Consider the following 13193-nt stretch of genomic DNA (forward strand, 5'->3'; position numbering starts at 1 on the left):
CATTGTACCGTTCAATTTTCCCAGAGGCTGGTGCATGATAGGGGATGCGATAGATCCACTCGATGCCATGCTCTTTGGCCCACATGTCTATAAGGTTGTTTTTGAAATGCATTCCATTGTCTGACTCGATTCTTTCTGGGGTGCCATGTCACCATAGGACTTGCCTTTCAAGGCCCAGGATCATGTTCCGGGTGGTGACATGAGGCACAGGATATGTTTCCAGCCATCCAGAGGTTGCCTCCACCCTGGTGAGGACGTAGTGCTTGCCTTGGCAAGTCAGTGGCAGTGTAATGTAACCTCTCCATATTTATACTTGAGCCATTGTCCTTCATACCACAGAGGCTTCATCTGTTTGGCCTGTTTCATGGCAGCACATATCTCACATTCGTTAGTGACCTGTGCCACAGCATCCAAGGTCAAGTCTACCCTGCGATCTCGAGCCCATCTATAGGTGGCATCTCTTCCCTGATATCCTGAGGCATCATGGGCCCACCGAGCTACAAACAATTTACCTTTGTGCTGCCAGTCTAAATCCACCTCAGCCACTTCAATTTTGGTGGCTTGATCCACCTCCTGGTTGTGCTGATGCTCTTCATTGGCCCGGTTCTTGGGTATGTGGGCATCATGTCTCACACCTTCACAACCAGCTTCTCCAGGTGGGCAGCGATGTCTTGCCACAATGAAGTAGCCCAGATGGGTTTGTCCCGGCGTTGCCAGTTATTCTGTTTCCATTGTTGTAGCCACCCTCACAAAGCATTTGCCACCATCCACGAGTCAGTATAGAGGTATATGTAGTATTGGCCATTTTCCTCGTTTAGTGATGTCTAAAGCCAGATGGATGGCTTTCACCTCTGCAAACTGACTTGATTCACCTTCTCCTTCTGCAGCTTCAGCAACTTGTCGTAGGGGGCTCCACACAGCTGCTTTCCACCTTCAATGTTTTCCCACAATACGGCAGGACCCATCAATGAACAAAGCATATTGCTTGTCATTTTCTGACAGCTTATTGTATGGTGGGGCCTCCTCAGCACATGTCACTTTTTCAGGCAATATTCCAAAGTGTTTGCCCTCTGGCCAGTTGGTGATCACTCCCAGGATGCCAGGGCGACTGGGGTTTCCTATATGAGCTTGTTGTGTAATGAATACAACCCACTTACTCCATGTGGCATCAGTCATGTGATGTGTGGAGAAGACCCTCCCTTTGAACATCCAGCCCAGCACTGGCAGTCGGGGTGCTAAGAGGAGTTGTACTTCTGTCCCGATCACTTCTGAGGCAACTCAGATTCCTTCATATGCTGCCAATATCTCCTTCTCAGTTGGAGTGTATCGGGCCTCAGATCCTTTGTATCCCTGACTTCAGAACCCAAGGGGTTGGCCTTGAGTCTCACCAGGTCCTTTTTGCCAGAGGCTCCAGGTAGGGCCATTCTCTCCTGCTGCAGTGTAAAGCACATTTTTCACATCTGGTCCTGTTCGAACTGGCCCAAGGGCTACTGCCTGAGCAATTTCTTGTTTTGTCTGTTGAAAGCTTTGCTGTTGTTCAGGTCCCCATTTCAAGTCATTTTTCTTCAGTTCGTATTGGAATTCCAGCATGTCCGGCACAGCAGCACTCAGCAGCGGCGTGACTTCATTCAGGCCATGATAGTCTACTGTCAATCTCCACTCTCCAGTAGTGGATTTTTGTACTGGCCATATGGGGCTGTTAAAGGGTGATCAAGTCCTGCTGATCAGCCCTTGGCTCTCCAATTGACAAATCAGTTTTTAGATTGGAATCAGTGCCACGGTTAGTCTGATATTGCCGCCGGTGCACTGTTGTGGTTGCGACTGGAACTTGTTGGTCTTCAACTCTCAGCAACCCCACAGCAGAAGGGTCCTCTGAGAGGCCAGACAGGCTGGACAGCTGTTCAGTTTCTTCTGTCTCCAAGACAGCCACACCAAAAGCCCACCGATACCCTTTTGGGTCCTTGAAATACCCTCTCTTCAGGTAATCTATTCCCAGGATGCATGGAGCTTCTGGGCCTGTCACAATGGGGTGCTCCTGACATTTATTTCCCATCAGACTCACTTCTGCTTCCAACACAGTGAGCTGTTGGGATCCTTCTGTCACTCCGGAAATAGAAATTTCTTCATCTCCTCTATAACTTGATGGGAACAAAGTGCATTGAGCTCCAGTATCCACGAGAGCCTTGTACTCTTGTGGATCTGATGTGCCAGGCCATCGGATCCACACAGACCAGTAGATCCTATTGTCCCTGTCCTCCCCCTGGCTGGAGGCAGGGCCCCTCTAATATTGATTGTTATGTGTATCACATACTTTCTGTGGGAAGGAACTAGAGGTCCCTTCAAGAGGATCAGAAGCAAGATTAAGCATCAAGTCTCTGGGGAGCTGCTCACTGAAAACTGGGACAGCATTCTTCCATGAGGAGTCCCTTTCTGTTTTTGCTTGTAGTTCCCATACTCTTGTCTCTAGGGCCATGGTAGGTTTTCCATCCCACCTCCTCATGTCCTCTCCCTTACTGCATAGATAGAACCACAGGTTGCCCCGGTGTGTGTACCTTCTGTATCGCCTCTCTCGATCAGAAGAATGCTTGTTCCTAATAGTGGAGACATGGACCTGTGCAGGTGGAGAGCAGGAGATATCTTTCCTAAATTGTTGGAACTCACGGGATAGTTTCTCCACAGTAGAGACACAGGACTGTAAAGAAGAAGAAAGGCTTCCTTCATACTGCCGGAGTTGGCTGACCACTTCATACAATGTTTTCCCCTCGCCTTCTTTCCATGACATGACAGCCAACAAGTTGGCATACGATGGTGGTGTGCTCCGGAGGAACTGGACCTCATCTTGGTCGATGGATAACTGCACATTGTCTGGATCATGATAAATGACTTCTAGTACAGCCAGTTCCCTCAGGTACTGGATACCTTTCTCCATGGTAGCCCACTTGCCTGGGTGACATGTGATGTCTTCCTTGAATGGATATCTTTCCCTTACACCTGAGAGAAGTTGCCTCCAAAGGCTGTGTACTTGTGTCCTTTTTCCAATTGCTTTGTCAGTCCCTCCTTCCCTAGACAGGGAGCCCAGTTGTTTGGCTTCCCTGCCTTCCAGTTCCAGGCTACTGGCCCCATTATCCCAGCATCAGAGCAGCCAGGTGACAATATGCTCCCCTGGGTGATGGCTGAAGTCTTTTAATATGTCTCACAACTCTCTCAGGGATAGGGATCAGGTGGTAATCGTCTCATTCATAACTTCTACCTCTTCCTCCTCTTCTTGTGATGGTCCTGCATCAGTTTCTTCCTCCTCCCCCTTTGTAATTGGAGTTTCTTCCCTTTCTAAGCGAGTTGACTTTCGCATCCAACATTTCTTCTTCTCTACAGGGGCAGCTGATACTGGCAGAGATTGTTTTCCTCATTTGGCTGCAGTGCCTGCCACCAGGGTTTGAGTAGCCATGCTGCCTGGTGCTGAGGTCTGAGTAGCCACAGTGTATGTCATTGAGGCTGGGGTAGCTGCAGTGCCCGTCGGCCTATTTTTCTCCTCTTCCCCCTGAGGGTGCTGTCTAATGTTGAGTAGCATTTGATAGATACTACCCAGGGCCCAGCACAGTGCAGTCAGTTGTGTCTCTCTGGAATAGTCATAGCTTTTTCTTTTCAAATATTTTATTACTCTATCAGGGTCATGTAGCTGTTCCAGGGTGAAGTTCCAGACCATTGGAGGTGAGAAGTTCTCTAGATATCTGCCCATATTCTCCCACATTCCATTCCATCCATTACTATGCAGCCTTGGGGGAGATCTTTGGGGGAGACTTTTAATGAATGTTACAACCTTAAGCAAGATATGAAGCATATTCAGGAGACATAACAGTAAAAGCAGGATAACTGGAATGTCCCAAGAATACCCACAATTTCTCAAATGTTGTTTTAGTTAGCCAGAAGGAGAAAGAGGGAGTAAAAGGGTGGGAGAAACTATCCCTCCCTGTCTTTTCCATAGGTTGGGTCAGATTACTAATGAATTCTGAAAGGAAAAGCCCAAGGTATGGGAGTGACCACAACGCTGTATCACAAATACCAGCTAAGACCCATAACCAATGATATAATCATATCATAAGCCAAAAGAACCCAGTATAGCAAAATTGTGATCTTCATTACTTTCCCTGAGGTGATAAACAGCACCACAGGGAACACATAGAGAAGGTAAGAGGTCACAGAAAACCACCATGTAAACAGCTGAGTGAGCATTGTGATCAGTTGCTTTGTATGGTCAATATAAGAAAACTGTATACCAAATCTAAACACACCCTTTGTCAGATCTATCCTTATCTCAACCCTTCATGCCCCACGTTAGGCACCAAAAAGACTGTGGCGGTTTAGCCCTGGCTGAGCAATAACCAAACCACCCAGTTACTCACTCCTCCCCACTTTAGCCGGATGGGGAGGAGAATCAAGAGAGTTCTAGAACTTTGTGGGTTGAGATAAAGACAATTTAATAGAACACCACAAAGAGTAGGCAGTTACAATGAAAACGAGCGATGCCCAGTGTAATTGCTCACTACCCGCAGCCCGACAGCAGAACCGCAGTTCCCGCACTGGCCTTAGCGCCGCAGCAGCCCAGCCTCTGCCCTGATATCCTGAGCGTGATGTCACATGGGATTGAATAGCCTGGCCACGCCCCCTGGCGGCGGCTGGGGAGAATTAACCCTATCCCAGCCAAACCCAGGACAGGTCTATGCCGGTGCTGCCACTAGTGGCGGTGCACAAGTCTGCTGTCCCGATTGGGTTGTCGGGGGCACTTGTGTCATCGTGCAACCCAGATTTGCGCTCCTCGGTTGGTTTCCCTGAATCAAGTTCCATCTCTATCAAATTTCAAATTACATTGATTTGCAAAATGCCTTCCTTTTTTACATTTTGGGCACACGTTCGACTTTTTAGATGGATTACCACTTTTTGGACACTGCTTCTAGATACCGCATCTGTTGTTGTTCTAACAGCTGTTGCCATGTTGATTCCCAGATAGCATATTGAGTTCCCGACAAAATTAACTGGACTAACGTTTTACAGTCTCTGGGTGTTGCAGTATAAGTCTTCGTGATAGTCTGTAACAAATTAGTAGTATAATGAGAGGTTAAGTCTATTGCCACTCTCCATAATTCTTTGATCGTAGTAAAACTAAGCCTTTCCTATCTAGGAGCGGCATATGATTCATAGAAGACAAGGGCAATGATCTTTTTGGTGACTTTTAAATCTCCTGCCTTTAGGGCTTCTTTTCTGGCCTCACCCCAAGGATCAGGGAAAAGGTCAGGTTCATCCTCAGGGTCACTGGGATCTAGTGAGAGCGGATCATCTTTGTCATAGTCATTAAGCTCAGCATATAGGGCCTGTATCGATGCTTTTAGATGTGACACTGACCATGAAGGTGTCTTGACAGTGGCCCATGATTTAATAGAGCAGGACGGCCCTGGGAGGGCTATTGGTGATTCCCTTTTGGATGGTGCGGGGTCTGTGTGCATAGACTCTGAGTTGTGACCAGGGATATGTGAGTTCCATTCTCTGTCTGCGTGGATGCCGTAGGCACCGATACCACAGATACTGCAGGTGTAGATGTGTTGCCTTCCTCAGGGGAAGTATCATTCTCTTCCACTGTTGCAGCTACATGCTCAGAATCTTGCTTCTTAATCATTTCAAACACAGTTCGCCAAGAAGACAACAGCTCCATGGCGACCTCATTCTCTCTTGTTGCACAGTCCCGTAATTTAACCCCTGCTTCATCCCATATCGGGATCATAAAGATGGAAACAATCTACCCGAGGGACCTCAACAGAAACCCATTTTAGGAGCTTTCTCAATGTAAAGGGAGAAACACGGGTCTTATGTTTCACTAAATAGTCTTTCCATCAGTCACAAAACCGATTTCTCTTCCGAGGAGAGGTTGCTACCCATTGTTCCCCACAGCTCACCTTGCTTCCAGTGCAGTGGTGATGAGCATCAGCCAACTCAGCAGCTCCAAGTTCTGTGGGGCTTGCCACTGGCTCAGTCCACTGACCACAGTTTATCGCTGCCTCACGTGGGGCGCCATTTGTGGCAATGAGTCGTGGACTTTGTTGCTGCAGAATAACAAAGACCTTTATGGCTAACATCAGTCTCAATATATAACAATACATACTGATCACGCACAAGCAAAGCTCTTACAATTGGTTACTACATTGCGTTCACGCGACTTGTTCAGACTTCCGATTGGTTCTGCTTCCCAGAGCATGAGCCTATTTCTTCTTGCAAAAGGCCAAACCACATCCTTGTGTCTGTCATTGTTTCCTCTTCAAGTTGTTTACTTCACCAATCAAGGTCTCAATTGTAACTTATCAATATCACAGGCCATGGCTCAGTCTCTTACTGTTCCCACAGATTAAGAGTGACTGGGGAAAAAAAAGCGCCTTTGTGTAGCTGTTATAGCTACATAAGCACTTGAGATAAAGAAACATGTTTTCTGCTCTAGAGAATTTCTGACCAGAACTGGGATAAAATGTGCAATTAGAAGTACCTCTGTCACAAATAAAAGTGGACATTTTCAGTTTGCTACTTTAAATATAGTCCATGTATTTCTGCATTACGTTGGTGGAGAAGTGCAAGTTGATTTAAAAGGAGACATTTTTTTATTCCACTAGCTAACTTTCATAGTTACTTGTAAATTCTAGCCTTATCTGCTGTCTACATGGATATGATTTCTCTTTCAGAATTTAAAAGTGAAAGCCTGATGCCTTATTGTGATTTGGGTAATACTCTCTTTGAAGGATAGCATCTGATAGATTATGTGATCAGTTGCCTTTGTGTAATAGAATATAACTTTTCTATTATGAAAGTACATCTCCATGTGTGATAGGGAATTTTTGATTAGGAGAACTACATTGTGGTTATATTTGAAAAATATAAAAGAAACCCTTTCATTTTAAATGCATGATTCATAGTCAAATGTATTGTGTAACACAGTTTCACTTCCATGGAACTAACTGATTCCCTTTCATCTTGAAAGAATGTCATTGACCGGAAGCCATACCCAGATGATGAAAACCTGGTGGAAGTGAAGTTTGCTCGTACCCCTGTGATGTCAACGTATCTTGTAGCATTTGTGGTGGGAGAATATGACTTCGTAGAGGCCAGGTCCCCTGACGGTGTGCTAGTGCGTGTTTACACTCCTGTTGGCAAAGCGGAACAAGGAAAGTTTGCATTAGAGGTAAATGTGCTCAGGGTGACTTCATCATTGCTGCAGCAATCTCTGACTAGCCCCAGGCATAGCACTCTCTTCAGTCACCTAAGGCCATGCAAAACTCCTGAGGATGTTGCTTTAATGGCTTGGAGAGACCAGACTTGATATTAAACAGAATTACAGTTGTGGACAAAGTAGGATCTATAACGATGAGAACATAGGGTTTAATTTGGTTCTGATTTGGTGATGTAAACTTTGGGCCAAAGATGATAAATACTGAATGATAAACTGCAGGGTGGGAGCCTTCCAAACCATTGTGCTCTGGAAGCTGGGAATGAGGCTTCTGAAAGAAATCTTGTGTATGCTGTTTTCTTAGGCTAGTTTCAGTCATATATTTTCAAGTTTTACCAGCTGTTACAAGTTAATGTAACATCTCTCTTCTTGTTTCTTACAGGTTGCTGCTAAAACTCTGCCTTTTTATAAGGACTACTTCAATGTTTCTTATCCTCTTCCTAAAATTGATCTCATAGCTATTGCAGACTTTGCTGCTGGTAAAGTAACTCACTTTATTGATGAACTGTATTTTATTTGAATTTTAAGCATTTAGGAAGAGGTGTGTATCAATATCAATAAACCTTTGTATTTATTTTATAAAGGTGCCATGGAGAACTGGGGCCTTGTTACTTATAGGTATGCTGTTAAAATACTGTCTTTCCCCCTTTTTGTTCACTAATTCTTGGAAGTAATTGGATTAGTTTTAGGGAGCTGTAACTATTGGATGTCATCCCAAATAAGGCTGAGTAAATACCTTCAACTCTTGCTTCGATTTGGATAATTTTGACTTCTGCAGTGGCATGCATTATTATACAAGCCTTAGGGAGGCAAGAATGAGCTATTACAGCCCCTGTCCAAGGGTGTGAGATTTTTTAAGTGTCTGGCAGCACTGCCTGTTCTACAAGAGAACTTTCTTGGCCCCTTTTTTTCCCCGTGAAAGTTATGTACTTGCTGACACAGCTGGAAGAGTTTCTTATTTTATATTGTAGGCAAGTTAGTAAATTTGGCAACCACAGTGTAACCATGTGGATACGAGTAAATAAAAAATATTAACTTGCCTTCCATTTCAGTTTGTGGGTTTTTTCTTCATCTGATCAAGCTTTTGTACTTTTGCTTGATGTTACTACATTATCTGTGCTCATTGTTAGAATGATTTTCTTTCATTTTGTACAACATTGGTCTCATAAGCTTTGGACTTTGAATCCTGAAATAGTTTGGATTTCTTATTCTGAACTTCAAATTTGGCCCATAAAAATTTTAAATGAAAATTTGAGCACAGGTTTAAAATATACTTGTCTGTATATTCCAATTCTGATGAAATCTGATATTTTATTCCTTATGGGGAAAAAACCCAAACCCTATTTATTCTGGATGAGTAGAATTTTTAGAAGCCTTTCTTAATTGCGCTGTTAATTCTCCCCCCTCCTTATGCTCAACTTGGTACGCTTGCTTTATCCCTTTGGGGACAGAAGGTTGGCTTAATCTGCAGGCACCATATATGTTTTGAGATGCACATTCTTCCCCTGGAATTGCAGCACCCCAGAAGTCCTTTCTGACTCACCCACTAAGTCCTGCTCATGTCAGGGGTGTTTATAGCAGAAGGTTGTGTGCCCTGACATAGGAAGCACTTGAGTGTGTGTGTGTGTGTGTGTGTGTGTGTGTGAGCCCTGTGTGGAGAATCTTGTGCATCTGCAGTGCTGGGAGTGCCACAACTGAGTGTGCACTTGGAAGAGCTGGAATTCCTTTGGGGGTGAGGGAGGCAGAGAAGACTTGCTGCACATACATCATGCGGTGCAAAGGGAGTTACGGTTAAGGTTCCTAGATTAGGTAGGTGAGCTATCTGATAAAGAAAGGCTAAACTTTATTGTTTCTATCTGGGTTCTTGCATGCCATAAGGAATTATTGCTCCAAAGCATTCCAACAGCTGTGGAAATTACCAAGTTAAATTAACGTCTGAACTTTAATAGCTTTTGGTTTTTTCAATTGTACTGATCACTTTTTAGCTTGCTTAGGTAATTTAACCAACTTTTGATTGGTTTTTTTTTTTCCCCTAGGCATGTGCCACTGTTCAGTTATCTTTCTTTCCTAAATACAGGGAGACTGCATTGCTCATTGATCCCAAAAATTCCTGTTCTTCATCTCGCCAGTGGGTTGCTCTGGTTGTAGGACATGAACTTGCTCATCAGTGGTTTGGAAACCTTGTGACCATGGTATCTAACATTTACAAGTTCTATTTTTCTTTCACATGTGCTTCATATCATGTGTGTAAGTCCCCCTTAATAGCAAGCATGCTGTCTTTAAAATAAAAACTGTAAATATTTAAGTAGTGCTTTATCACCACTTTCTTCTTTACTGGTGCATTCTTTAGAAGTATTCCTAGGTCTTTCCTATGTGAAGTAACATTCAGTTGTTTGTATACAGTCCTAGTTAGAGTTGAGTAGGTGTTCCATGGAAATTATTTTGGCAAGTCAGATTACTTAGAAGAAAGAAACCACTGTTTTCCTCTCAGGTAGGCACGATGCACTTATCAGGCTTTCATGCCAAGCAGGCTTGCCAGTCTTGGGCCAGCCAGGATCGGGGTGATGCGCTGAAACACATCAAACCCACTCAGATTGCTGAAGGGGGAGCACTGCCATGAGGAAGTGCTGCCATGCTGTATGCATGGCCCCCAATTTATTGTTTTTGTTTTTACATCCTGCTGACCTTCAGGCTTTGCCTGTTTTCCACTCATGCTGCTGCTTCTCACACTCGCAACCGGGCATTCTGTAACATTACTTCATTTGCCCACAATCAGTGTCATCATCTGAAGGTCTGTTTACATTTTTTGCCAATTACCAGTTCTTTATTCCCACACAGGCATATTGGTACCAGCTCAACATTGCAAAGTGTTCTGGTCCAGTAGCTGAAAAGTTGCTCAGTAGTAACTCCTATGAATTATTTTGGATATATGCGGAAGCCAACTGAATGGTTTGATATTTAAGTCGTTTTGGTGGGAATAAAAGCATATGTGAGGCAGCAAGGCTGAAGTCTGTAAATAAATTCCATGTGGTGCTAAAAACCAAAATCTGTGTCTGTCCAAGCTTTTGCTCCAGCTTACCCTGTTAATTAGGTCTGACGTTCATTTTCCCAACACCCTGCAAACAGATGCTTGAATCCAAGTATGTCACAGGTTAGGAAGTTTCTTGTATTGTAGAAAAACAATGTGTGCGAGTTTCTTGTATTGTAGGAAACTATGGCTTCTGGAGCCTCAAATCTGCATTGCTCTGTCTTTTTGGCTGCTTAAATTAAGTGTGAGTGGATGGAAGATAAAACACAGTACAAATATTAATTATAACACTAAGAAAAGTTTGTCAAAGCTCTCTATAGTGTCATGCCTCCTAAAATCTAGTCAGTCATGTCCATTGCTCTTTGTGGTAGCACAAGTAGCTTCCATGGAAGAGCAACTCATTAAGGGGATGTCATTAATGTTTACAAATATCTAAAGGGTGGATGTCAGGAGGTTGGGACATCTATTTTTCTATGGTATCTAGCAACAGGACAAGGGGTAATGGGATGAAGCTGGAACACAAAAAGTTCCTTTTAAACATAAGAAAAAACTATTTCACTGTGAGGATGAGGGAGCAGTGGAACAGGCTGCCCAGAGGGGTTGTGGAGTCTCCTTCCTTGGAGGTCTTCAAGACCCACCTGGACGCATTCCTGTGTGACCTGATCTAGGTGGACCTGCTTTGGCAAGGGGGTTATGCCAACTCCTACCATTCTGTGATTCTATGATTCTATGAACACAATATTTAAATGGAAAAGTAACATTAAAGTGAGTGTATTTTTAGCTTTTTGTACAGCTGAGCAGCTGGAAGCAAGAAGAACCACCATTGTGTGACTAGACAACACTGTAGGATGCCAGAAAGTGCCTTAGAGGCCAGTAGTGACCCACAAACCATTTGTGGTCCTTCTGACCACGGAGAACTGTGGCAATAAACTAGAGAATGTATTGTTACAAGAATCTCTGAAATTTATATTGAAATAACTTTTTATTTTCCTTTTGCAGCTCTAGGGCTTCCAAAATGGGGATTTTTTTAAGCATTTTTAATTTTTGGTTATTATTTTATGTTCTGTGATGCAACTGTGAAATACAAAAAGACATTCCAATATTACAAATCCAACCTAATTGCTCAACAATCTAACCTGCAGTTGCTTTAGTCCTTCAACACCAATCTCTATATACTGGAACCTTTTCTTGGAAACAGATGCAATCAGAAATGTAAAAGAAAATTGGATAGAATCCACTCTAAAAATAAAGCCTAGCTTATCTGTGTAGAGTTTCAGAAACAGCTTTACTTATGGAAATTCCCCTCCTCCCTGGGGTAAATGTTTCATTCATAGTAGAAGCACCAGTTCTTTGTAGAACAGCATACTGGGCTGATTCTACATCCTGTTGGGTTTCTTCTACTGAAGGGCACGTATCACCAGAGCCATACTCTGCTGAGGTAACCACCATTGATATTTAAAGAATGGTTGGTAAGTGCAGTTGTGGAAAAGGATGTTTTCTTCCTCAGTATCTGTAGCTTGTTTCCTTACCTTTCCTACTTCAGTTCAATATTAGAAGTGAAAGGAAGAATTTTAAAATGTCAGTGTAACATTCTTACTTTTTTAAAAAAAAACAAACCCACCTTTAGCTGACATGACTTCTGTTTACTAGATGTCAGCTTTCCATAGTCTAGAACATTTCTTCAAGTTGCTACTCATCTGGAGTCCTGTGTCCAGTTCTGGGCTCCTCAGCTCAAGAGGGACAGAGAACTTCTGGAGAGAGTCCAGCGCAGGGCCACCAAGATGATCAGGGGGCTGGAACATCTTTCATATGAGGAAAGGCTGTGGGAACTGGGGCTGTTTAGTCTAGAGAAGAGGAGATTGAGGGGGGATCATTAATATTTATAAATATCTAAAGGATGAGTGTCAGGAGGTTGGGACGTCCCTTTTTTCTATAGTAGCTAGCAACAGGACAAGGGGTAATGGGATGAAGCTGCAACACAAAAAGTTCCACTTAAATATAAGAAAAAACGATTTCACTGTGAGGGTGAGGGAGCCCTGGCACAGGCTGCCCAGAGGGGTTGTGGAGGCTCCTTCCTTGGAGGTCTTAAAGACCCGCCTGGACATGTTCCTATGCAACCTGATCTAGGTGAACCTGCTTCTGCAGGGGGGTTGGACTAGATGATTCCTAAAGGTCCCTTCCAACCCTATGATTCCAAATTTTCTCCTTTATGTAAGCATACTCTCTATAAAAGAAAAACCCAAAACCCCAAATCCCCCCTCCCTGAAAAACTAAACAAACCCCATCTTCTGCAGCTGCTGCTGTTCAGTGTGGAAAAGACACTGTCATTGCGTTGCCCATGATTCTGCAGCATTACTGGACCGTGGCTTTGCACATCCCTGACTGCTTTCCCTAACCTAGGTTACATTCATGGCAGTTCCCTCAGTGGCTCTGCTCTGACCTCTGGTCTGGCCTCTTGGATTTTCATTTGTACCTGATGCAGTTCTCCTCCATGCAGAACTTCTAAAACCTGAGACAAGCAGAAGACAGTTATTGAGTGCTGTTTACTGTTCCTGGGCCAATGGCCTCTTTATAGAGAGGAATTTGTGCTTACAAGTTTCTCTGATTTGTACTGAACTGGGCTATTAACAGCTTATCTTTGTTGAAAACTTACTGTTGATTAAATGAAGCTGTTGGATTTTTGTGCTTTATTTTGCCTTCTTATCTTCCCAGGAATGGTGGACCCATCTCTGGCTGAATGAAGGATTTGCCTCCTGGATTGAGTACCTATGTGTAGATCACTGTTTCCCAGAGTATGATATCTGGACTCAGTTTGTATCTGCTGATTACACACGGGCTCAAGAGCTTGATGCTTTAGACAATAGTCATCCTATTGAAGTAAGTCCTATCTTTGATTATCTCACT

The 13193-nt window shown here is 43.7% G+C and overlaps 1 protein-coding gene across 3 annotated transcripts in view; it reads left to right on the top strand.

Moving 5' to 3' along the window:
* LOC133628473 (puromycin-sensitive aminopeptidase-like) overlaps positions 1 to 13193 on the top strand; it is a 52427-nt gene that overhangs the window by 25618 nt on the left and 13616 nt on the right. For all 3 annotated transcript variants that reach the window (XM_062016653.1, XM_062016655.1, XM_062016654.1), the window contains 5 exons: positions 7016 to 7216; positions 7644 to 7740; positions 7846 to 7879; positions 9339 to 9453; positions 13002 to 13166. In XM_062016653.1, coding sequence (XP_061872637.1) covers positions 7016 to 7216; positions 7644 to 7740; positions 7846 to 7879; positions 9339 to 9453; positions 13002 to 13166 — 612 coding nt within the window. The remainder of the gene's footprint in view (positions 1 to 7015; positions 7217 to 7643; positions 7741 to 7845; positions 7880 to 9338; positions 9454 to 13001; positions 13167 to 13193) is intronic.

Source organism: Colius striatus, chromosome W (assembly GCF_028858725.1).
Source record: "Colius striatus isolate bColStr4 chromosome W, bColStr4.1.hap1, whole genome shotgun sequence".
Lineage (NCBI taxonomy): Eukaryota > Metazoa > Chordata > Aves > Coliiformes > Coliidae > Colius > Colius striatus.